This window comes from Macaca fascicularis, chromosome 1 (assembly GCF_037993035.2).
Source record: "Macaca fascicularis isolate 582-1 chromosome 1, T2T-MFA8v1.1".
Taxonomy (NCBI): Eukaryota; Metazoa; Chordata; class Mammalia; order Primates; family Cercopithecidae; genus Macaca; species Macaca fascicularis.
This window is the reverse complement of record NC_088375.1, coordinates 187,900,181-187,923,040: the sequence shown is the minus strand read 5'-3', so window position 1 is coordinate 187,923,040 and position 22,860 is coordinate 187,900,181. Positions and strand designations below refer to the sequence as shown.

Sequence of the window (22,860 nt, the reverse complement as noted above, 5' to 3'; positions counted from 1 at the left end):
GAATGGGAGAAATATTTTCAAGCTATGCATCCAACAAAGGACTAATATCCAGAATCTATAAGGAACTTAAATCAACAGTAAACAATCCCATTAAAAAGTGGGCAAAGGACGTGAACAGGCACTTTTCAAAAGAAGATACACAACTAACTGAGAAGCATATGAAAAAATGCTTATCATCACTAATCATCAGAGAAATGCAAATCAAAACCGCAATGAGATGCCATCTCATACCAGTCAAAATGGCTATTACTAAAAACTCACAAAATAACAGGTGTTGGCAAGGCTGTAGAGAAAAGGGAACACTTACACACTGTTGGTGGAAATGTAAATTAGTTCAGCCACTGTGGAAAGCAGTTGGAGATTTCTCAGAGAACTGAAAATAGAATTACCATTTGACCCAGTAATCTCAAAGGAAAATAAATTGTTCTACCAAAAATATACCTCCACTCGCATGTTTATTGCAGCACTATCTGTAATAGCAAAGACTCACAGAATCCACCTAGGTGCCCATCAGCAGTGGGGTCAGATAAGAAAATGTAGTACATATACACTGTGGAATACTACACAGCCATAACAAAGAATGAAATCATGTCTTCTGTGGCAACATGGATGCAGCTGGAGGTCACTTTCCTAAGTGAATTAATGCAGAAACAGAAAACTGCATGTTCTCACTTATAGGTGGGAGCTAAACACTGGGTACAAATGGACATAAAGATGGAAACAATAGCCACTGGGGACTCCGAAGGTGGGGAGGGAAGAAGAGTGGCAAGGGTTGAAAAACTTCCTATTGGGTACTATGTTCACTATTTGGGTGATGGGTTCAACTGAAGCCCAAACTTCAGCATCATACAATATAGCCATGTAACAAATCTGCACATGTATCCCCTGAGTCTAAAAAATAAAATAAAATAAAATAAAATAAAATAAAATAAAATAAAATGTAAAAGGTAATTCTAGCTTCAGGTGAAGCTTGATCCAGGAGTTCAAACAATGTGACTGATATTTAATTCCTCTTGGTATGTTTCTCAGTTCTGTTGCTATAGTGTTGAGTACATTCTTGTCTGCCTCTTCCCACATTGATGGCTTCTGAGATTACATGCTTTAGGATCGACTTCAATATTGAAGAGATAATCTGTTTCAAGATAGCTTAAATTAAATACTGGAAATAGAATTTCATTTGTCCTGATCGGCTGACTGTGGTCACGTGCCTATTCTTGAAACAATCAATTACTGTGGGCAAGATGAATGCAGACTATGTTAAATAAATATAAGCCCATACTGGAGTTGAGGGTGAGGGCACTCAGAATGCACCCCAAAGCTTGTAAATTCATGGTACTGGGTGGAAGGGGGAAGCAAGGAACAGATTGCTGGGGAGTCATTCAACCAACGTCCACTCTACTCACTCGACATCTTCTAAGCTAACCCTATTCACTTTCCAGGTGAATCCTATGTGGTCCTTGCCAGGAGCCATGGCTCTTTCACCAGGTGGGAGCCCATTCAGGCTTTCCTCAAAACACTCCATCATATGACCAGGATGAAACTATGCTGATAAATGAATTCACCATAAAGAATGCAATTTTGCTGATAGCTCATCATGTTCCTTTATTCTCTGACTTGAGTGACTTGCTTTTTAAATGGCGCACTCAATGTCTCAATCCAATAAAATAAAGCACAAATGTGAAATTTCAGGAAGTGTGACAGACCGATGGAGAAGACACTTTTGGAGTTCTTTCATTGTACTCTCTTCTTGCTTTCTCTGCCTATGGGTAAGATTGGACATGATGTCTCCCCAGCAGAGGAGGAGGCTTGGTTTCCTGTGCCAGAGGGGACAAGGAATCCATGTTGATGGCTTATCATTCTTTGAATTAGAACCTATTATCTGAGTTCTGAGATTTGAGATCCAAGTCCACCTGATTGCTGGTTTTTTCCTGCCACGTCCTTGCCAAAAAACTATCAACAGAGTAAGCAGACAACCTACAGAATGGGAGAAATATTTTCAAGCTATGCATCCAACAAAGGACTAATGTCCAGAATCTATAAGGAACTTACAGATTCTTGCTCTTATCTCTGCTGGGAGGCTGACTTCTGCAGACTGACTCCCCAGGCTCCTTGCCATTTCACTTCTGATTGGCTTGGCTGATTGGAGACACTAGTAAAAGATTGGGGATGGGAGATGAAAGAGTTTAGGACATTTTTGCTCCATTCTTTCCCTGTTCCAGCATCACTTCTCTGGCACTGACTGTGTTCCCCATAAATACAACTCCCACCAAGCTACAGGAGCATGATTTCCTTCCCTTGTTCCTTTAGTTTTGGGGTATTGATGCATTTCTTGTTGTTTCTAGTTTCTTTTTTTTTTTTTTTTTTTTTTTTGAGACGGAGTCTCGCTCTGTTACCCAGGCTGGACTGCAGTGGCCGGATCTCAGCTCACTGCAACCTCCGCCTCCCGGGTTCACGCCATTCTCCTGCCTCAGCCTCCTGAGTAGCTGGGACTACAGGCGCTCGCCACCTCGCCCGGCTAGATTTTTGTATTTTTTAGTAGAGACGGGGTTTCACCATGTTAGCCAGGATGGTCTTGATCTCCTGACCTCGTGATCCGCCCGTCTCGGCCTCCCAAAGTGCTGGGATTACAGGCTTGAGCCACCGCGCCCGGCCTTGTTTCTAGTTTCTGCATGCCACATCATATCTTGTTTGATTTCTTAAATCTGCCTGCCTCTTTGGGTAGCATACCCTCCCCAGGCAAGGCAGTGACCTGAGCCTGGGCTGTGGCTTTGGGTGCTGCCACTGTCTTGCTGTGCAACTTTGGATATTTCTCTGCCTTTCTTTGAGCCTAAGTGCTTCCATCCAGCCAGGAGGGACTGAATTTCATGACTTCTTCTCATCACCCTGAAAGTTCTATGTTCCTAAGTGTCAAAATGGCACTATTGTTTTAGGGGTGGAGTTGGCCCCTTTCTGACCTGGTATTTCCCTTTTGGGGCTAGAACCTTGTCTCTGAAGGTGACTCACAAAAAAGAATTCAAAGCATTGCGAGCCTAGCATAAGTGCTAGCTCTCTCAAGGGTTCATATTGAAGGGGACACTGGAAGCTTTCTTGAGAGAAAGCGTAGGCAAGCTGAGCCTCTGCTTCATTATCTGGGAAATGGGTATAAAATGTGAGTGCCTCCGACCTCCTTTGCTGTTTGGGTTAAATGAGATAGTATGTAAAAAGTGCCTGAAACATTCACAGTGCTTATATGAGAAGGCAGTGGTTATTATGCTGATGATTACACCAAGAATTGCCATCTGTTTGTTTTAAGGAATCAAGGTGGGATGCCCATTGCCTGCTTTTTTTTGGAGTTCACTATTAGGTTTCTCTTTAGCTGAATTTTGGGAGAAGGCCACTAGGCTCTCTCTTCTGTTGTTTGTGGCTTTGGGGGTTGCTGTCTCCGCCTTATGGCACTCAGCCCAGTCTTGGCTGCTGCTGGCTTCAGGGAGTGGCTGGGGCTGGGAGCTGACAGGATGCATGGGTCCAGAGTATAAAGGAAACCAGGAGCAGCTGGAGGCAAGTCGAACGAAGGCTGGGTGACTGGAGTTCCAGCCATGGTGCCCAGCTTCCTCTCCCTGAGACTCTCCTGCTTGGGCCTGTGGGCTTCTGGGCTGATCTTGGTCTTAGGCTTTCTCAAGCTCATCCGCCTGCTGCTGCGGAGGCAGAGGTTGGCTAACGCTATGGGCAACTTCCCAGGGCCTCCAACTCACTGGCTCTTTGGACATGCCCTGGAGGTATGTGGAGGTCGGGGGTTGGGGAGAAAGAAAACATCCTCCCTTCTTTCAGAGAATCAGGTCTAATTCCTAGGGTGCTGTGGAGAGAGACTTCAAACTTGGGCAGGGGGATGATGTCCTGGGATCCATGGCTTCCATTCAGCTTTCCCACTGGAATTTCTCCTTCACTCCAGCCTTTCAAGCTGACTTCAGAAGTGGGGGCAACTTCCAAGTCAGGGCTCAAGCATGCCACAGACGCCTTCTCTTCATTCTGAGGCCCGAAGTTTGGACCAGGTTCTGCTAAAGGCTCAGCAGTGACAGAAAGGCAATGGCAGAAATCCAAAACCTCTGAATAGTCCATAGAAGTAGGCAATCCGTTGAAAGCTCAGTCAGCATCCGCGTTGTTGTGTGTAGTGTAAAGATTTCCATTTATAAGGCAGGAAATGAGAGTGAGCATGAAGACGAGTACCACCACATGACAGGCTTCACCGAGTGTCTAGGTGGTTGGTGTCCCCAAAGGCAGGGCTCTCCCGGCCATGCCTATGGGTGGCTCAGGAGCCGTGATACCTTCCCAGGTTCAGATCATGGTTCATCTTCCTGCTACTCCAGGAACTGAGTAACTCCTATTACTCCAGGGTGGAAACTACCTTAGCCCCTGCTCTTAGGAAGACCTCTTAGTTTCCTACTGTCATGGGGATCTAGACCAGAGGTTTCTAATTAGACACAGGGCAGGGAATTGGAATCGACTGGGAGAAGCAAATTCCTGGACCTCCAATCCCTGGAGATTCTAATTTGTCAGATTGGAGCTAGGAGTTTACATTTAAAAACCTGTCTAAGTGTTAGTGTTTTGATCTGCAGCCAGCTTGGGGAACCCAGGTAGAGATACCAGAGACTTTTCTTTCTTTCTTTCTTTCTTTCTTTCTTTCTTTCTTTCTTTCTTTCTTTCTTTCTTTCTTTCTTTTTTCTTTTTTTTTTTTTTTTGAGATGGGGAGTTTTGCTGTGTCTCCCAGGCTGAGGTGCAATGGCGCAATCTTGGCTCACTGCAACCTCTGCCTCCCAGGTTCAAGCAATTCTCGTGCCTCAGCCTCCCAAGTAGCTGGGACCACAGGCATGTGCCACCACACCTGGCTAATGTTTTCACTTTGTAGAGATGAGGTTTCACTATGTTGGGCAGGCTGGTCTCAAACTCCTGACCTCAAGTGATCCACCTGCCTCGGCCTCCCAAGGTGCTGGGATTATAGGCGTGAGCCACCGCACCCGGCTGAGATGCCAGAGATTGAGGCTCAGAGTGAGGCAAGTTCCTTCTTCTACCTCCTGAACCCACTTTCCTCATTCTCAGTCTGGGCGGGGGGCACTGCTTCTCTTCCTTGATTGACACTAGAAATGAGCTTGACCTCTAGGCTTATTCTTGCCCTGACAGATAACCCTGTAACATGCATCCGGAAGACATCCAGGAAAGGAAAGGGTAGGTCAGAGAGACGAATCAGACCCAGGCCTGGGGTTCAAAGAGCTTATAGTCTGAGGGGAAAACAGACACCAGAGCCTTGCTCCAGAGCTGGGCGAGGTTCCTCCCCAGGATTCTGCCTTAGCCCCATTCTTTTTGTCTCAGCACTTGTCCTGTTGGGTTGTTGTCTTCTGTTTACCTGTTCATCTTCCCCACTAGGCTGTGGCTTCTGGAGGATGGAGATCTGATCTGATTCATCCCTGTACCCTCAGGGTTCAGCATAAAGCCTAGTGTAGTGTAGGCATCACTGAATGAACCAGTAGTGAATGTTGGAGAGTAGGGAGAGTATCCACAGAGGAGAAAGCATGATGGAAAAGAAAAGCTCAGGGACCAGGAAGGCCTGGGAGAGGGTTTGCTAAGTACACAGGAGGGCCAAGGGAAGGTTGAGGTCTGACACTAAAGCGGTACAAGAGGTATTTAGAGAGAACTTTCTCCCTTTCTTCTTGTTCCCTTTCCACTTCTACCTGCCTTCGTCAAATTGTGTTTGCCCTCAGCCAGGGGCTTCTTTAGGACAGGGACCTTGCACCTTCACCTCCAGGTCAGAACTGGCTGTTTTCTTTCCCCCAACGGCCCCCACCCCCACATTGAGAGTATGCAGAGGGCCTGGAACACAGCCTAGCTTTGGCTTCTTGGCTCGAACACAACTGTCTGAAGGGCCTTCCCTTGGCATCAGGTTGAGCAACAAAGGCTGGAGGGGTGACTACTTGTGAGAACTACAAAGGTTTCCTGGGGAACCATTGCAAACACAACTTCTGCAGTCCTCCAGGGTGTGGCGCCTCTGTTCTCCCTTGGATTCATACCTGAACTTGAGAAATGGGGAGGGCAGAGAGGGGATTATTTTCCCTAATGTAAAAACGAGGACATTGAAGTTCAGAGGGTGCAAAGTATTTGTCTACGTCTGTTTAGTAGCTCAGGAGTTAGGTCAAGACTGGGCCCAGGACTTCTGCATTTTAATTCATAACATTGTGAGTCCATAAAAGGTTACTGCAAAGTTGATTCTTAGGCCCAGCAATGATGGGAGTAGGAGGGGGAGGAAGACTGGTGGGTAAAGGGACTGGGGGCAGGGAAGAGCTGTCCGTCAGGATTAATTTCTCCTTCTTGGTCTCCAATTACAGTCTGGAGGCCTTGGTAGCATCTACCTGTCATCCTCCTCAATTCTCAGAATGTGTCTTCTGGAGATGGGGACATGTCCTATTCTTCCAGGGTCCCCCTCATTCCAGTCTAGGAACCAGGGAGGACTTTGCATGTAGTAGGTGCTCAGCTATATTGCTGGCCTGAGGTTGGAACCCTTGAAAGAAGCCAACAAATCTGATGTGTGTGTGTGTGTGTGCGTGTGTGTGTGTGTGTGTGTGTGTGTGTGTGTAGAATGTCAGCTCCCAGACCAAGGAAATGAGATTCTCTGAGACTGCAGAGGCCTCTTTCCCAGCGATGCCATTTGCTGTGACAGTGCCCTTGACCTTGTACTGTGTAGTGAAGACAGGGCTGTGGCTCATTTTCATTCAGTAAACATTGATCACAGGCCTTTGCTGTGCCTGGTTAGCTAAGCCACTTTACCTCTCTGTGCTTCTGTTTCCCTGTCAACAAAGTGGAGATAATCATTTTTACCTTACTGGGTTAGAAGGGGTTAGAAAGAGAGAAAGTATAGGCATTTTGGGCAGATAAACGTCAGGTGTTAAATCATTGTGGAGGGATTCTTGCTACAAAACACCCTGGGGCATTTGCTTTCTTCATCACCTTCCTTCTTCTCAAATCAACCCAGTCTTTGTGAGCCAGATACGGTCCCTCTTTCCTAAGCAACCAGCAGTGTCTGATCAACAACTCTGGGTCTGGTCCTATGCTGAGGCCAGAGGATGAAGAATCAAGACAAAGAGGTTGCCTCAGAGGAACTAGGTCTGTAGGAGAGATGAATAACACAGTACAAGTGTTACCAACCCTTAGGCCTAGAGAAGGGCTCCTCTCAGCGTGGGGAGTCAGGGAGGTCCAGGGAGGTGATGATGAGGCACATCCTCAAAGATCTGGAGATAGAAACCTGTGGCAGGAAGTGCAGAAGAAAAGGCAGAAGGTGCTATCTGTGCAGAAAGGCACACAGCCTGGAAAAAGCAGTGTGTTTAGGAAATTAAATTGTCTTTTGGGGTCTAGGACATACCTGTGTTAGTAGCTCAGCAGTTCTGCAGTGGTGACAGGGAGGACAGAATGGAGAGGATGAGGCTGGAGGTGGACAGGGATGTCACACAGATCCTTGAGGCCAGGTCAAAAGGCTTTACCTTATTCTGAGGATGATGGGGAACGATGGAAGGAATTTAAGCAAGGGAGAGACAAGCTTAGACTTATGTTTTAGAAAGATCACTTTGGCTTCAGGGTGGTAAACAGACTGACAGAGGGCAAATAGGAGGTAGGGAGGCTAGGGTGGAGGTGATCCAGGCCTCCACCTTGTGTTGGGGAGTGAGCCAGTGGGCTGGAGGGAAGTGGAAGGTAGAGCAGGCCAGGTCTTGGCATGGGTGGGCACAGGAGAGAGAGGCATCGAGACCTCCACCATAGCCAGATGTGAGGGTCAGCGAGGGCCCCTCCATGTAGCAGGAGAAGGAAAGAAGGATTGCCCTTGGAGCTCTATTAATTGGAGGCATCAACACAGCTGGATCAGAGCAGAATCTGGCAAAACTCATCAAAAGAGAGCCATAAGACTGGACTGTAAACAGGAGGAATGCATTTTTTGTCTCAATTTTAAAATGTGGGCATCTGAGACCCAGGAAGAGGAGGCTCAGTGGTGGGCAGCCCTGTCAGTGCCTGGGTATGGAATCCTTGAGTACTAGATTTGGAGAACTCTGTGGCAGAGTCTCCTCCCATGACCTGCTACATCTGGCTCTTTTCACTCTGGTTTGCTAATTTCAAGGTAAAAATCACTTGGTGGGCCTGCAGAGTGGAGGGGCTGCCTCCACAGGACATCCCTCTTCATATTGATATAAACAATGGAGAAAACGACATTCCGTATTCCTGGCTAGTTTTGGGGTGGGTGATGGTTCCATCTCCAGGTTCAGTAGGAGAGGCAGATTTTGGGGACAAACGTGTATGAAGATGTGTATGAGCGTGGGTTTGGAAATGCTGGGTCTGAGGAATCTGGAGGGTGTCATGCAGAGAGTTCCGGGGGTTGATTATGATTCTGGACCTCAGGAGACAGGTAAACTGGAAAGAGCTGTCAACTGAGAAATTGTTGGTAGGTAGATGGCACAGGAAACCACAGAAGCAGGTGAGAGCTCTCAGGGAGAAGATGCAACAAGGGAAGAGGCCAAGGACTGGATCTGGAGGAACAAACAGTGGGTGAGGAGCTGCCCAGGGGGGCCACTGGGAGAGAGGGGAGGGCATCCAGGAGACATGCACGAGAGATGGGAGTCATCTGGGCTCAGCACCGGGGAGGGTGCTGGATTCCTTAGCAAGAGCAGCATAGGAGAGGTGGGGCTGTCGCAAGGAATTGGAAACAGTAGTCACAGTTCTTTAGAGACGTTAGATTATGAAGGGATGAGGAAATAAGGTGTTAGCTGGAGGAGGAAACTGAACCAAGGGAGATTTGGTTTTGTTTTCCTTCTTTCTTTTCTTTTTTTTTTTTTTTAAGTGAGAGACTTGAACAAGTTTTGAATGAGGATGGGAGGGAGCCTACAGAGGTGAGGTCTGTGATTTGAGAGAGAGGGGCTGATTGATAGGTGAGGTACCTTGTGGGGAGGGTTGGAATCCAGAGGGACTGGTCTTGGACAGGCCCTGCACGCTCCTCTCCTGAAACAGAAGTAAACAGAGAGGCTGGGCGCAGGTGGAGTGGTCCTTCAGGTCTGCCAGCTGACTTTTTGGGTTTTCTTATCTGATGGGTTCTATTTTCTCTGGGAAGTAGAGCAAGGGTGATCTGCCAGGAGTGAGGAGGGGAGAGGTAGAGGGGGCAGTTGAAAGAAAAGTTTTTGAGAAGCAGATTGTGGCTGATGCCATGGGGCTTTCCAGAAGGCATTTCTGCTGCTCTTTGCTGAAATGTCACCTTAGAGAGGCCTTCCTAGCCCACTCCCATCCATAGTGGCAGCCCTGCCCCTTACTCTGCTTTTTTTCTTTCGGGAGTTATCACTACCTGAAATCGTACTCTTGGCGTATTTGATTCTTGTTTATTTTCTTTCTCCCCGCTTGGAATGTATGCTGGTGGGGCAGGGCTTTGTCTTGCTCACCACTGTAACCCCAGAAACTAGCACTGTCTCTGGCTCAATGCCCATGTGTTGGAAGAGTGGATGAATCTCTCGGGGGGACCCAACTCTGGGCAGCAAAGCTGCCCATGCAGACTGACAACAGATGACTGCATCCTCTTGGACTCTTGGGCATTTCTTGGGTCCCTGCCCTCCTGCCTTTTTAGTTGTTTGGATGCTTTCCTGCATTCCTCCTCTCACCTGATTGGGTGCTCCTGAGTCTGGAGTTCATCTTTGGATGCTGAAGACAGGGAGGGTGTTGGGGGCAGAGCACAGGCTTTGGAATCTAAAGACTGGGGCATGATGCTAGTTGTGTGACTTTGGACAAAGTCCATCATCACTTCCTAGCCAAGGCATGGTGGCTAGAGAGTCCTGGTGACCACACTGATCTCACCCAAAGTCCTTTGCTCCTTCTATTGAGCTAGGGGTTCTTTCTGTATGTTATCTGTTCACATGTACATGTGTAATCGTTCATTTGTCTTTGAAAGGGAGGATGGAGGATGAAGTCATGTTTGTCACCAGCATGGGAGGAATGCTCCCTGCTCCCTGGGGCATTTTGCATTTGATCCCCTCTTTTCAGGCTCTCCATGGCTCTGTTCAACCTCATGGCTGAATCCCCAGTGAGTTTGTGTACATTGCGTCTGCTTTTCCCACTGATTTTTATAGTTATTTCAGAGATGCTACTTCTACTCCCTTTTGGTTGGTTTTTCTTGGCTTCTAGCTCTTTAGCTTTATTTAAAAACTTGGCAGTGGCTTGGACTCATGCACACATGGAGCCCTGGTAATCTTGGGTGTCGGGAGAGGGACCATAGTAGGGAGACAGCCGAGACCAGGGCACCAAAGGGCACCTAAGGGTGTCCATCCTGGAGGAGAGCAGAACTAGGGGGTTCTAGCTCCCCACTCCCAATCCCTGCAGGACTTCCCTGGGCAGTGGGAGCCTGTGTGGTCCCAGAGGGAGAGCCATGGGGAAGGCTATGGGCAGGTGGCTTTCTCTTTAGCGACTAAGACGCCTTTTGAAGAATTAAGACTGTCCAAAGATGGTTGGGGTGTTTTGAAAAGAAGTTGCCTGTCACTAGAGATGTTTGAGCACTTGGGCAGGGATTCTTACCAGGTGTAGGTGCTGGGCAGGCACCCTGTGTGCTGGGAATCCGAGACTGACATGACCTGCCTTGAGGGAACAATGACATGCTGCCGAAAAGGAAACCTCTTCGTCTTTCTCCTCCGTCATCTTTGGTTTTTCGAAACTCTTATCCCCATTTTGTGAGCCGACTTATTTTTGTTCTGAAGCAGCCCCCTGGGGCACTGCAGCTGCAACACACTGGTCAAGGGTAGCTTGTTTCTTGGACACTGGCCCACTGAGCTTCAGGTCAACTGGCTGATGGCTTGAGCAGGCTTGCTAACAAGGGCTGCAGAAAGAGCCTAAGCCAGGATCCCTGGTCTCCCTTAACTCACACTGGATGAGTAATCCAGTTGTATAATCCTGAGCTGGGACACTTACAGGGCTTGGAGGTCTGGGACAGGAAGAGAACCGGGCGTGAAGATAATTCCCTTTGGTCTTTGTACTGCACTTTTCCACCTATAAAAAGAGGTCAGGGTTCCACTAGGCAATGTTGAAATCCCTTTCCCATCTGATTCTTGGAGCAAAGCTTACTTTAGACTCTTGGGAAGCAGAGAGGAGAGTGGTGACATATGCTTGCTCTTCCCAATCCTTCCTGTGATTTATTTCTGGTGAGGTCAACAAGGAGTGCCAATGTGAGGGTGGGAGGTGAGGCTGGGGAGCTGGGATCAGTGAATTATCTTCATGCCCTGTTCTCTTCCTGTTCGCATCCAGTTGTGTAATCCAGAGGAACTGTCCAGGCAGCCACGTATACCCCACAGGGAAGACGCCTCAGCCCTCTTGAGGGGCTGCAGCTGCAATAGTGGGACCAGGTGCTGGGAGCTGTCCGCCCTCTTACCAGGCTCCTGGGGTAATCAAGGCAGGCGCCCGGCAGGTGCTTCTAGTTCTCTAGCTTTATTTAAAAGCTTGGCCATGGCTTGGGCTCATGCACACGTTTTTTATTTATTTTAGATTTATTTATTTCTTAAATAAATTTAAAGAGCTAGGAGAAAGTCGGGCACAAGGAGGCAGTGACAAGCTGGCTGCGACCTTGATCAGGGCACAGGCTGTGAATGTGGTCAGTATGAGACCAGGGTCTTGTGCAGAGGTGCACAAGCATAACTGATAAGGAGGGGAGTGAGGCTCGGATGAACCAGATCAGCCAAAGGCTCCTTCCGACCCTGAGATCCTATGAGTCTGGCTTTTTTGTGATGTAAGCCTTTCTTTGACCCATCCAATTGGGCTTTCTGGACCTGGTAGGGATGGAGAGAAGGGGAATGGTCAGATGACCAGGAGGTTGGCGAGGAAAACCCAGCAGGGCAGATGGAAAAATAAGAGACACTGGGGAAAGGAGCACTTCCAGGGGTACCAGCCAGGAAGGAGGCAGGGATACCAGGTTTCCTCTTACCTGTGTGTGGAGATGATTTTTATCACTTTGTGTTCTTTTTGACATTGTGTACTCAAGGGCAGTGAAAACTCTTACAGTCCTATTGGGTTGAACTCAGGATTCCGAGTTCAGAGGCAGTGAGGGAAGGGATCTATGGGATGATTACACACGACTCCACAGAGGGCCTAGGAGGGGAAGAGCCCTAGAGAAGGCATAGACGGGTGGCTGGAGGCCAAAATAGGCCCAATCCCATGAGCCCTTGGAGATAGTGGCTTGGGCCAGAAAGGATCCCTCGGGGCAACATTATCAGATGCCTGTGTCCTTCTTTAAGAATATTCCCTGGAAGATACAACATGGATGTCTTAGTCCTTTGTGTTGCTATAAATGAATACCTGAGACTGGGTAAAAGGTTTATTTGGCTCACAGTTCCACAGGCTGTACAGGAGGCATGGTCAGTGTCTGCTTCTGGTGAGGGCTTTAGGAAACTGCTATTCATGAGAAGGAGCAGGCATCACATGACAAGAGAGGAGGAAAGGAGAGAGAGAGAGAGAGGGGTGCCAGACTCTTTTTAACAAACAGTTATCATGGGAGCCAAGAGAACTCACTCAATCCTGCCAGAATGGCCCCAGAGCCATTCATGAGGGATCCACCCCTATGATGCAAACACCTCCCACGAGGCCCCACCTCCAACATTGGAGATCACATTTCAAAATGAGATTAGGAGGGGAAAAATGTCCAAATTATTAAGGTTTGGATATTTTTCCCTTCCTAATTTGTGTGGATACCATAAATGAGTAGGTGGCAATTGTGAGAGAATTTTAGAGAGAAAAAGCAGGCCCAGCACAGGCTCAGGCCTCAACAAGAATTTTATGGGATTGTAACCTAACATCTCTATTCCTCAGGCTCGCTCCTCTTCCCTAAAATGGGACCACTTAGAATTGTGAGGATTCAATCAGGTCAAAATGTAAGTAGCTTAAACAAGGTCTGGCACGCAACGAGTGCTTAATAAAGATTAGTCTTACTATGCCTCCTTACAAACTCCAGAGCTTGGACCTTTCCTAAGGCCCCTGGGCAGACCACTAGGAGTGTTAAGTGTGTCTTTGAAAGACTCCCACTAAATGAGGAAAAATAGTTAAATACATTACATCCCTATAGTGAAATACTACACGACTGTTAAAAATATTAATGACAGTTAAGTGCACTAGCCTGGAAAGAAGGACAAGATATGCTTAATGAAAAAAGGCTGGTTTTGCAAAAATATTTATTATATAACTTTGTTTACTTAAAACACCTCTGGGTGAGTATATGTGGCTATAAAACCTCCAAAGGACATGTACCAACCTCTGGATGACCCATTCAAGCTCATCCAAGGTGACTGTCCCACCATGGGACACCTCCTGGAAGACACCGTGGTCTTTCCCACTCCAGCACTTTTGTGCTTGCTGTTTTCTCACCCAGAATGCTTTTCCTTTATGCTTCACACAGCCAGAGCCTCACCATCCTTCAAGTTTCACCTTAAATGTTGTCTCCAACAAGAAGCCTTCCAAGATCACCCTATCGAAGCAGGCCCTCCCTGTTAGTGTCTCTCATAGCACTGTTTTTATTCTCAGCAATCACTATTGTCTGTGATTATTTTACTTAATTGTCTACTTGTCTATTATCTGTCTTCTCCACAGAATGAAAGGGCAGAACTTGTCTGTCGCATTCCTCTGAGATGTTGAGAACAGAGACCTGTACATGTAGGCCCTCAATAAAAATGTGTTGAAAGATGCGGCAGGGGCGGAATTGAGGCTATTTCTCTATTGCACAATGAACAAATATTACCTTTATAATGAAAGAGCTTTAATGTGGAGAAGAAAGCACTTTCTGGCTGCAGTGCAGCGGAGAGTTGGTGGCAGGTGCCAAGTGGAAGCAGGTTGGCTAGTTTGGGGATGTTGAGCTAACCCCGGCGTGAGAAGAAGGTGACTTGGACTTAGAGCAGTGGTTGTAGGGCTGGAGAGGGCACTAGGCCTAGGAATGTTTAGGGGAAGGGAGTGCAGGAGAGGTAAGGAAGCAACCAGGGCCTGCCTGAGCAGCCTTCTCCCCTGCCCTCCCAGGAACTTGGGGCCTGGCTAGAGACAATGTGTTCCTGAGTAAGCTTGACCTTCTGTCATCATTTCAGATCCAGCAGACGGGGAGCCTGGACAAAGTGGTGTCCTGGGCCCACCAGTTCCCATATGCCCACCCACTCTGGTTCGGACAGTTCATTGGCTTCCTGAACATCTATGAGCCCGACTATGCCAAAGCTGTGTACAGCCGTGGGGGTGAGGAGAGAGGATGGGACTCTCAGGAGAGGGTGGGGCTTCCTGAGAACAAAGGGCTCAGGGCACCATGTGAGGAGGAGGCCTGGGCCTGTGTACTAAGTCTGGGCGGCTGAGGTGCCCACCCTACTCATAAACAAGCCTTCTCTAGGAACCCCGGGTGCCTGCTTGACCTGATTGTCTCCTCCTGCAGACCCTAAGGCCCCTGATGTGTATGACTTCTTCCTCCAGTGGATTGGTGAGTGAGCACCTGCCTTCCCTGCCATGCCCACCTCAGACCCATGGTGCTGGGTGACTAGGATCCTGCCCTGTCCTGCTCAATTGGTTATCCCAGATGGCCTAGTTCCCGGGTACCCATCCTAAGCTCAGCTCTCAGTGGGGAGACAGGGGAGGAGCAGGAGAACCCCCAGCTGTGGAGCCAAGGCATCTTCTCTGGCAGGGTCTGCCTTCTCTAGACAGGGCAAAGGCTCTGGAGAATGTGTAAGTGTGAAGAACAGTTTCCTGAAGGAGGTGGCACTAGAGTTGATCCGAAAGGAGATTTAAATAGGTGGTGCTGGCCAGGGCAAGGGTCTGAGGAAATGGTGTGGTGGTAGGACCACGGCTGGTCACCAGAGGCTGTGAGGCTGTCGGGGTGGCTGCAAGGTAGAGCCCAGCTGGGAGATGAGGCTGGGCAGGGAGGACAGGTCAGCCTTGACTGCCAGGATGAGGAGGTGATTTGATGTCGAGAGTAGGTGGGAGTCATTGAGTATTTTATTTATTTTATTTTACTTTTTTCTTTTCAGAGGTAGTCAAGTTAAACCCACTGAGTGTTCTTTAGCCACCATATGCTTCTCCAAAGCTCCTCTTTTACTCATGACCCTATGAGGTCTTCAGTGTTTTCCTGGGAGCTGAGAAAGGGCAGGGCCAAGAGGGAGAACACATTCCCAATCCTATTTACTCACCGAGTACCACTGGGAAGTCTGTTTGCTTCTAACACTCTTTTCAGTTATCAACGGGAGGATAAAATTAGAAGGCAGACAGAAAAGGATCAGGAAAATGAAGAGGTGGTTTTGGAGGCAGGAATGCATTTCCATTGCTGGGTGTGTTGGGGTGGGGTAGGAAGGCTCCCACCTGAGGCCATGAAGCACGAACACAGTGGGCCATTCCCCAAGTCCTGAAGCTGTGGCGAGTCTCAGCAGCTGACAGTCAAGGCTCAGCAGGCTCCCCCCGCTTGACCGTCCCCAGGGGGATATATGTCCTTTGTCTCATATCTGGCAATGTCATCTGACACAAGTTCCTGGACCCAGGATTTTTGGGTGCAGCTGAGAGGCAGAAGCTGAGTCATCCTGTCCTAAGGAAGGAGCTCACTCAGCCAAGAACTGCTGCCACCTGTGTCCTGAGGCCCTGGTAGCCTAGGGCGAGAACGTGGAGGGCAATACTGGGTCACTTAGTGGCCCATCCTTGGAGGGTTCCAGGCTCAGGGATGGAGTCAGGTAGGATGTGCTTTAGCCCCAGGCTGCCAGGGGTGGGGCGGTATCTCCTGGACTGACCAGCCCTCTCTCTCCTATCTCTTCCCCAGGGAGAGGCCTGCTAGTTCTTGAGGGGCCCAAGTGGTTCCAGCACCGCAAGCTGCTCACACCTGGCTTTCATTATGATGTGCTGAAGCCCTATGTGGCTCTGTTCGCTGAGTCCACACGTGTCATGCTGGTGAGCTCCCTGTGCCAGAGTAGTGGAGGCTGTTGGCTGCTGGGCTAGCCCCTCTCCACCATGATTTTGTCGTGGGGAGAGCAGGTGGTGCTCTGCTGTGAGGAGAATAGCTGAGCCCCAAGACCTGTTCTGCCTGCAACAGCAGTGCCAAATCCCTGCATTGCTGACATGTGCCACATGCTGCCACTGAGTAGGTGCTGAATCTCTGAGTGTCCTGGCAGCCCGGTCCTGGTCTCCATCAGGAGACCCAGCCCTCTTTCCTCCCAGGCCAAAGGGTCTCTGTGAGAACTTACTAAGACTCCTAGCATAGCAGGTTTGAGGACTGCCTTTATTTGAGAGTATAGGGAAAGGCTTTCACACCTAAAAAGTGTCTCCTCACTTTCTGTCTACCACAACTGCCCAAAATTCTGTCAATACAACTCATCTCTAAGAGGGATGTCAGAGGTCAGGCTCAGAGTCTCAGGGCTGGATAATCCCCAGGTTATCCAGGCTAGTCTTTCCCCTTATAGGAAACTCCTCTCCAGGATTACTTACACACACACTGTGCTGGGGAGCTCACCACCTCTCAGCCGTCCTACTCCCTTATAAGCTACCCTGACTGGGAGAAAACATCTGTGTGCGGTGCAAGATCTGCCTCCTGGTCCTGCCCTCTGAGCCTGTAGCCCAGAGGCTGCCAAATTGCTACCTACCCTACCCTGATATTCCAGCAGGATGGAGGGCAGGGCAGGGACTGGGAGTGGGTGAAGGGGGCTTGGTGGTGGAGGATAGGCTATGGGTCCTGGAGTGAAGCTTGTGGCATCCAGTCCAATTGACCCCCACATTGCCTCCTATCCCTGGACTCCAGGACAAGTGGGAAGAGAAGGCTCAGGAGGGTAAGTCCTTTGACATCTTCTGCGATGTGGGCCACATGGCGCTGAACACGCTCATGAAGTGCACCTTTGGAAGAGGAGACACCGGCCTGGGCCACAGGTCAGGGGCCACCTCGGGGCTGACCACACTGTCTCCAAAGCCAGCTTACAGGAGAGAGTTGGCAGGGGTCCTGGGCCCTGACCTGAGAAGAGATAGTGTCCTGCCCCAGGGAGCCTTAGCTTTCGGGGAGCCAGAACTTAGACTCATGGTGGGGAGAAACATCTGGCTTTAGCGAGGAGGCTTAAGGGCAGGAGAAGAAGGGCAGGATGCTCTGTGGTTGGGGCTAGATTTCTGGAATGGAGTTGCTCTGGCTCTGCTCCTGGGCCAGTGTCTAAGCCAATCCTTCCTCCTACCCTCTGCTTGGCAGGGACAGCAGCTACTACCTTGCAGTCAGCGATCTCACTCTGTTGATGCAGCAGCGCCTTGTGTCCTTCCACTACCATAATGACTTCATCTACTGGCTCACCCCACATGGCCGCCGCTTCCTGCGGGCCTGCCAGGTGGCCCATGACCATACAGGTGGGCCTTTCCAACAAGGCTCACCCCTAGGAAGCCTGGGTTCCTCCTCCTGGCCCCTCTCTTCCCCCTTCTATTATAGGACCCCAGTTGCCCTTTGGACACAAGATGGCTTCCCAGGCAGTGACGCTCTGTGCTTCCGGTTCAGACCAGGTCATCAGGGAGCGGAAGGCAGCCCTTCAGGATGAGAAGGTGCGGAAGAAGATCCAGAACCGGAGGCACCTGGACTTCCTGGACATTCTCCTGGGTGCCCGGGTGAGTACATGATTCCTCACCGCCTGAGGACTGGTCCCAGAGAGGTCTTCAGACCATCCTCCCAGGACAGCAGAAGGAGCTCTTAAGCATTTCCCTCTCTTTACTCGGCAAATATAACCTGTTCCTCGTCCCAGGAAACATATTAGCAAAGGTTCAGAGGTGGGCAGGTGTAGGGTGTGTGTGCCTGAGCTGTGGAGTTGGGAGCCTAGGTCATGTGGTAGTGACTGGATGACATTTCTAGACTTCTAAGATCCCCCAAAATGTTGGCCTTGTAGAATCCTAGAATCTTAGACTTCATTCATTCATTCATTCTGTAAGTTCTTTATTCATCAACTCTAGAAACTCACTGAGCTCTGACTCTGGGTCAGTTCCTGTGCTAGGATGCAGAGATGGGAAAGACCTGGCCCTGCCCTCCAGATGCTTACAGTCCAGCAGGGGAGATAGTAGGTAGATGTTGACCAAAATGTCTTCCTCTGGCAGGTGGTATTCTGCATGCCCAGTGAGCAGAACTAACAGTCAGGGCTGGACAAGGCACAAGTCATTTGGCCAGAGCGATTAGGGAGGGCTTTGTGGAGGAGGAGGCATCCAGGCTGAGCTCTGAAGGAAGATGGGAATCTGGGGGAAGGTCCTAATCCACCCTCTGAAAAGGAGCTTTCACTCCCTCCCTGAGACCTTCATTTGACAACCACTGCTATGAGTTCTTCTTGTTACCCATCTCCAATACTTTGAGCTGTCCTATTATGCCTTCCCTAACCCAGGATGAAGATGACAGCAAGCTGTCAGATGCAGACCTCCGGGCTGAGGTGGACACATTCATGTTTGAAGGCCATGACACCACCACCAGTGGTATCTCCTGGTTTCTCTACTGCATGGCCCTGTACCCTGAGCACCAGCATCGTTGTAGAGAGGAGGTCCGTGAGATCCTGGGGGACCAGGACTCCTTCCAGTGGTGAGTGAGTCTGAGGGTGGGCCCAGTTTATCCTGCTCAGCCCTTGGGAAGGGCGGTGCCCATCCTGTCCTGAACCATCCTGGAAATCAGGTGAGGTGGTGGCGGCTGTCCTGTTTCCCCCAGTGTCATACGATTTGTGACAGTGGGGGGTGGGGGGTGGGGGGTGGCTGGGCACAGACACACCCCTGAGCCCATTCTCCCAAAATGGAGCCTTTTCAGATGTATTATGTAGAGAAAGTTGTCAACAAGAGGCTGCTATTTTGTGTGCTAACTTCTTCTGAAGGTAGAACCTGATTACCCTTCTGGGTTCCTGGATAGAGTAGGGAGAGCTGGGAGAGAAAGAGGTGGAAATGTGGGGGTGAACAGAGTTGGGACAGCTAGGAGAGCCAGTCCCTTGCTACTTGCCTTTGGATGGCAATACTCAGCTTCCAGATGCCATATCTCTCCTGCTGGTGAAGGAGAAAAGACTTCCCCAAACTTCATCACTTAAAAACTTTCCATTGTTTTCCCCTGTTTCTTGGCCCAAGACTGAACTCCTGAACACTTCAGGATTGACCTTGACCTCTCTTTGCAGCGTGAGCTCTGGGAGTCTCTCAGAAGCTCCTCCAACCTTGCTCGCTGTCTGCTCCCCTCAGGCTTTTGCTTGTGGTCAGACACCCTGCCTTTCTGGGCTCCTGAGCAGCCTCCAGCAGGGGCTAGGCACACAGCAGGGGTACAGAAAATGCTGAGCCGGTGGGGGAACTTTAGATCCACTTGAGGGGAACTGACCTTTAACTCCAGGGTCTGGGACCTGGAGTATGAAGCTTCATTACCATTTCTGTTGGTCATATGTGAGAATTCCCCCGCAAAGGGTATCCAGGCACATGCCAGGTGCTATCAGGGCTGCAGAATGGAAGAGAAAGAGAAGCCAAGTTGCTGCCCGTGGGGTTTTGTGAGAGACAAATTCACATAACCAAACAGCGAGAGAAAATTACAGGATCGCGTGGTCTGAAGGCTGAGGGCAGAGGGAAGGAGTGAGGCTTGAATTGACTTTCTAAGGAGGGTTAAAATTCAGGCAAAGAGAGAGAGCTAGGCATTGTAGGCTGGGTAACAATGTGAACACAACCCGAGGCAGGGATTAGAATATTTATTTTATTTTCACGTGATTCCATCTAGAGCTTGAAGCAACTTAGATGACATTTATTCAATAAAATAATAAAATGAAAATGAAAAATAAGAGCCAGTGTGGAGTTTGGGAACTCTGTAATAAAATATTGCCCAGTAGTTATAGTTGGATGTCATATCTGGGCCTGAGCTTCCTGGTGGCCAAAGGGAAAAGGCACACAGACACACACACACACACACACACACACACTCACCTCATTAAACAATGCATGAACTTTGGTTGATTCATTCAACCAATGTGTATCAGCCCCGGTTTCTTTCATTCTGTTCAGTAGGGGAAACCAAGTTGGAACCTAAAGAACTATCCTTTGTAGGCATCTATGGGGGTCCTGAGAGTTGCAGAGGTGACCTTGTCTTTGATGGCTGTGTGCACATTCATCTCTAGGGTCCTGTACCTTCTTCTACTACCAGTGAAGATGAGAAAGGGATGCAGAAAAGTGGAACCAGATCCCTTAGATCTGAGTGTCCACACCATGTCAGGCCTGGCCCGGGCACTTGGAACCCTGTGGCCCTGACTCTTGAGTATGTGGTGGTGGTGAGGGAAAACTGGGGCTGGAGTCTGCTTTCTTCCCAAATCCTGTTGCTTCCCATTCCCAGAATGTTCTGGTTGTGTTGCTGGCAGGGATGATCTGGGCAAAATGACTTATCTGACCATGTGCATCAAGGAGAGCTTCCGCCTCTACCCACCTGTGCCCCAGGTGTACCGCCAGCTCAGCAAGCCTGTCACCTTTGTGGATGGCCGGTCTCTACCTGCAGGTGGGATGGGTGGATTTGGGGGTGGAAATGGAGTCCTCTGCATGCTCCTCTGGCACCCTCTGTGCCTTTAGTCAAATCTTTGCACTTTTGGGGAAGAGCTCAGGCTTTGCGTTCAGAGAGCCCTGGGTCTCAATCCCAGTCCCACAACATATTGATCAATTCTTCTACCTCTGAGCCTCCATTTCCACTTCTGTAAAATGGGGGATGAGAAGAGTATCTATGTTTCAAGGCTGCTGTCAGGATTAAAGAGACAATGTCCACCAAGGTTGCCATGTACCACCATGCAGATCACGCCCTGAAGATCACTAGAGAGCATCACTCACATAGACTATGATGCTGTGCAGTGTACAACCTGCACAACTGTATGTGGTAGCTTCATAAAGAGTGTTAAGCCTGTACCTCGTTCCTAGTAAGCACCTGGTGAATGATAGCTGTTACTGTTGGCAGTAATATTATGAATAATAATTTCCCAAGAGTCAGTCAGCTGAAAAGGTTTAATAGTTCCTTCCTGTTCTACCTCATGATGGAGGGGTTCATTCTCCCTTTATTCATTTCACAAATGTCTGTCAGGTGCTGCACCCAGTGCTGGGGTTACAGGAACTGGGCATGATAATCATCAAAGTACTGTGATGAGTCGGGTGTGGTCATGAACTCTCTGTCACTGGCAGTGGTCAGCAGGGGCTGGCACCCCAGGGGGCACTAGGGGAACTCTGACCTTATGTGGAGGTAGGCCTGGCTTCCTAGGACTACCTGGTCACCAACCTCTGTTCTGCCCACAGGAAGCCTGATCTCTATGCACATCTATGCCCTCCATAGGAACAGTGCTGTATGGCCCGACCCTGAGGTACCCTTTCCATGGGCTGGGATATCAGACGGGGTGGGGGACTGGGAGGGTCACCGTCTGCCAGAACCTGGTGAGTGTTTAAGCAAGGCCTGTCTCCTCAGGTCTTTGACCCTCTGCGCTTTTCCACTGAGAATGCGTCCAAACGCCATCCCTTTGCCTTTATGCCCTTCTCTGCTGGGCCCAGGTATGGAGAGACCCAGTATCCCAGGCCCTCAGGACTGGGGAGGAGAGGGTGGATGACATCACAGGGGAGGCACTATTAGAAGGTACGCTGAATAAGGGGGAATCATGCTGGGTTTGTGGTGATTCTAATGCAGGAGCCTTCTTCTTGCAATTATCTTATTCCTGTCCCTGGGAAGTAGGTGGGATAGGTGAGTCATTCCAAGAGAGACCCCTATTCCAGACCCCCACCATGTGAATCTACCTAGTCTGGGACCCTCACTATGCTCTCAAGGTTTGTTTCATAAGCCCAGGTCAACCAATCTATCAGCAAGTTATTCATCCAAAAACAGTAATTGACTTTTGTTGGCTGCTAAGAGCACTGAATGCCGTCACTCTGGACGCTCCATTGCACAATGACTCTTTCTGCTGCTTGCTACAGGAACTGCATCGGGCAGCAGTTTGCCATGAGTGAGATGAAGGTGGTTACAGCCATGTGCTTGCTCCACTTTGAGTTCTCTCTGGACCCCTCACGGCTGCCCATCAAGATGCTCCAGCTTGTCCTGCGCTCCAAGAATGGCATCCACCTCCACCTGAAGCCACTGGGCCCTGGGTCTGGGAAGTAGCTCTGATGAGAATGGGGCCCCGGATGGCTCAGGCTGTGACCTCTCCCTGGGCAGCACCCTCCCCGGGCTGGATGTAGAGGAGTTGGGGCACCCTGCCTTCAGAAGGCTTGTAGTTTAGAAGGGGACTAGGCATTACCATAGACAACTCCTAGAGGACAGTGCTATGTACAGATGTGTGTCTATAAATGTTTATCATTCATTTATTCAACAAACATTTGGTGAGCACCTATTTGGTTCAAGAAACTTCATTTATCTCCTGTAACTGGCAAACTTAAAAATGCAGCAGAAACTTACATTCCAACCTTAGAGAGACTCATAGTGAACACAAGGAAAGTTTTGCCCTGAGATTCGTGGTTATGACTGGATACTACTGAATAGAAGAATGGCTTAGGGGATTGCCCCTTCACTGAGATGTGTTTCTTTGTTTAACTTTGTATGTGTGTATTTCGAATATAACAGACATAAGAAAAAATTGCCTAAACGAAGACTGTACAAAATAATAAATAATTCTGAAGCAAACTCTCTTGTAACCATCATTGAAGTCAAGAAATATGGGATATGGTATCACTGGTGTGTCTTCCGCTCCTCCTGAGATGTGTCTCTGTGGCACCCCTGCCGTTGTCAGTGTCTGTGTCTCACAGTCAAGTGGTGCTCCAGGCATCCAGGGTTCAGCTGGGGAAGGTGGCCAAGTGGCATTACAGGGGGGCTTCCTGGAGGAAAGGAACCCTTCTCCCCCACTTGAATCAGCTTAAATCAGGCCTTGA

At 49.3% G+C, this 22,860-nt stretch overlaps 1 protein-coding gene across 8 annotated transcripts; it reads left to right on the top strand.

Annotated features, from left to right (window-relative positions):
* The first annotated feature begins 3,539 nt into the window (after window positions 1-3,539).
* On the top strand, window positions 3,540-22,615 carry CYP4B1 (cytochrome P450 family 4 subfamily B member 1). Of its 8 annotated transcripts, none has more exons than XR_012420490.1 (13): window positions 3,540-3,755; window positions 12,835-12,896; window positions 14,094-14,235; window positions 14,426-14,470; window positions 15,791-15,918; window positions 16,763-16,887; window positions 17,195-17,346; window positions 17,492-17,598; window positions 18,357-18,547; window positions 20,309-20,467; window positions 21,247-21,311; window positions 21,413-21,495; window positions 21,913-22,615. XR_012420490.1 is itself a non-coding variant. In XM_015436377.4 (13 exons), exons 2-13 carry the CDS (start codon window positions 12,855-12,857, stop codon window positions 22,094-22,096), a joined length of 1,398 nt encoding a protein of 465 aa, XP_015291863.1. In that variant the 5' UTR covers window positions 3,540-3,755; window positions 12,835-12,854; the 3' UTR covers window positions 22,097-22,615. The 8 variants fall into 8 exon arrangements, 4 of the variants coding, with proteins under 4 accessions (XP_015291863.1, XP_005543520.3, XP_045227420.1 ...); XM_015436377.4 differs by having other exon boundaries at window positions 20,334-20,467; XR_012420487.1 differs by lacking the exon at window positions 12,835-12,896.
* The last annotated feature ends 245 nt before the right edge of the window (window positions 22,616-22,860 follow it).